Raw genomic sequence first — 2,328 nt, forward strand, 5'->3', positions numbered from 1 at the left:
TATAAAACTAAGGATGTGTGTGTGTGTGTGTGTGTGTGTGTGCGTGCGCGCGCGTAGTGCGTACGTGTGTGTTAAACCCGAGGAACTTCTGAAGTTCGCAACCGATTTTCTCCAAACTAGGAACATACATTACTTATGTTCCAGAGATGGTTTTAAATTCTTAAATTTTTTCACATAATGAGTAATGCCCCCACTCCCCCGAGTGCAGAAGACCCTCTTTCGTACGACTGCCTGCATGGTGCACGCATTGTTTCTGTTCAAACTGGAAAAAAACAGCTACTGAAATGATACAAGTAGGTTGTATTAAATAGATGAACTGATGTAGACTTCTAACTGCATTGTCTTAGTGGTAGCAATAATATCCTGTTCCTATACTACCATAGGTAGCAATTTGTTGGAATAAAAACCGTTTGGAACGTACTATGTTTATTATGAAAAATATGCTAAAATATGTTAAATTCCGAGCAGCGCCGGGTATGTCTGCTAGTGTTGTATAAACATAGATACGGTCTGTGTGTGAGTGTATATATATATATATATATATATATATATATAGTAACAGTAATCCATGGATTGAATTTATAAATATATTGATGTTTCTTACGACCATAATCCGTATTCCTGGGATGATTACTGTACAATCCGTTATATCAAAGGACATCAGGCAGATCTTAGTTCATGCATTCATTTCTTCAGGCGATATGGTATTAAAGTTGGAAGTAACGAATATATAACTGAAGGATGTTTATCAATTTTCACCATATATATATATATATATATATATATATATGTATGTATGTATGTGTTGTTATTATTATTATTATTATTATTATTATTATTATTATTATTATTATTATTATTATTATTATTATTACTATTATTATTATTATTATTATTATTATTATTATTATTATTATTATTATTATTATTATTTCGCCTGCCAGTAAAAATAACATTTCTATGTTTGTTTGTTACCTGTTTTTCTAGCTCTCCAAGAGCGGTTCCACCGTTTCTTTGATTTGAACAAAGATGGCAGAGCGACAAAGAAAGAAGTCACCAATTACCTCATGAAATACGATCCTACCGTTTCAAAAAGTTTGGTGGAAGAATTCATAGCAAGCAGAGATCTAAATAGTAAGTAAGACCACATTAAGATGGGGACAACTACAACAGTAGCTGCAGCCACCGTTACTGCTGCTGCTGCTACTACTACTACTACTACTACTACTACTACCAACAACATCTCCCCAACAACTCCTATAAACGTCTCACCGCCGCCGCGGCCACCACCGTTACTCACACAAGCACAACCACTACCGCATCACCTCCACACCACCACCGCTACATCCACGACGACGACGACCACCACCACCACCACCATCACCACATCTTTCTTCAGATCGTGAACCTCGTCTGATTGTTTACAACAGAACAGACTCAAAAAACATGCATGGGAGACTGTGATAGTGTTAGACCAAGTGACGTATTAGGTTCACAACTCAAAAACAAATATTATCCCTCTGATAGTTTAAATTAAGTGCTTTAATTAAATTAAAATTGTTTAAATTAAATGGGTAAACTCTACCGGTTCTTTGTGTTGCAGAAAATGGTATGATTGATTTTATTCCGGAGTATATCCTGGCAGTGAGTCATCCTGAAGTTAATTCTATGAAGGCACGTGAATGGTTTACACTAGAAGACGCCAACAATGACAATATCATCACAAAAGACGATATTGAGAAGATCGGATTGCGGATGGGTATGAGTGATGAAGAAATACGGGACAGCATGAGTTATTACGCTCTCGGTGACGAAAACGGTGATGGCAAGATCACTTGGTCAGGTGAGATATTGGTCGTTATTCTCTCCTTCTTACACCAGCTGTTTCTTTGTGTATCTATGTCTGTTTTTCTCCTTAGACATACATGCGCGCGCGTGCGCATGTGTAGAACAATCTGTATATCCTACTTAACGTAGATTCACTGTAAGAACGCCATAATACTGCGGTAGCTGTCTTGAGAAAGCATCTCGTATAGACATATAGTGCTAAAAAAGGACAGAAGTATGAGACGAAAAATAACCAGCATCGGCAGTGGAACTGCTAGATCACGTAATTTCTGCAGATTTGTGCGTCATTAGCAGCAGGTATCCACTATTACCGCATGTTAGCAAAACTTCGCCTCTAATGATATATAGAAAAGACAGTGACTAATTGGTCACTGGTGTCACAGATAGCTGGCGGGCTGGGTAAAAATGAGTTAATAGCGACGGAAGCTGTATGAGTACCGAAGACATATATATATATATATATATATATATATATATATA

General features: G+C 36.9%; 1 protein-coding gene across 1 annotated transcript in view; it reads left to right on the forward strand.

Annotated features, from left to right (window-relative positions):
• The window catches only part of LOC106881037 (uncharacterized), a 7,347-nt gene that overhangs the window by 3,641 nt on the left and 1,378 nt on the right, over positions 1 to 2,328 (forward strand). Inside the window, exons 2-3 of the mRNA XM_014931242.2 lie at positions 988 to 1,134; positions 1,604 to 1,843. Of these exons, the coding sequence (XP_014786728.1) occupies positions 988 to 1,134; positions 1,604 to 1,843 (387 nt within the window). The remainder of the gene's footprint in view (positions 1 to 987; positions 1,135 to 1,603; positions 1,844 to 2,328) is intronic.

This window comes from Octopus bimaculoides, chromosome 19, assembly GCF_001194135.2.
Source record: "Octopus bimaculoides isolate UCB-OBI-ISO-001 chromosome 19, ASM119413v2, whole genome shotgun sequence".
NCBI lineage: Eukaryota > Metazoa > Mollusca > Cephalopoda > Octopoda > Octopodidae > Octopus > Octopus bimaculoides.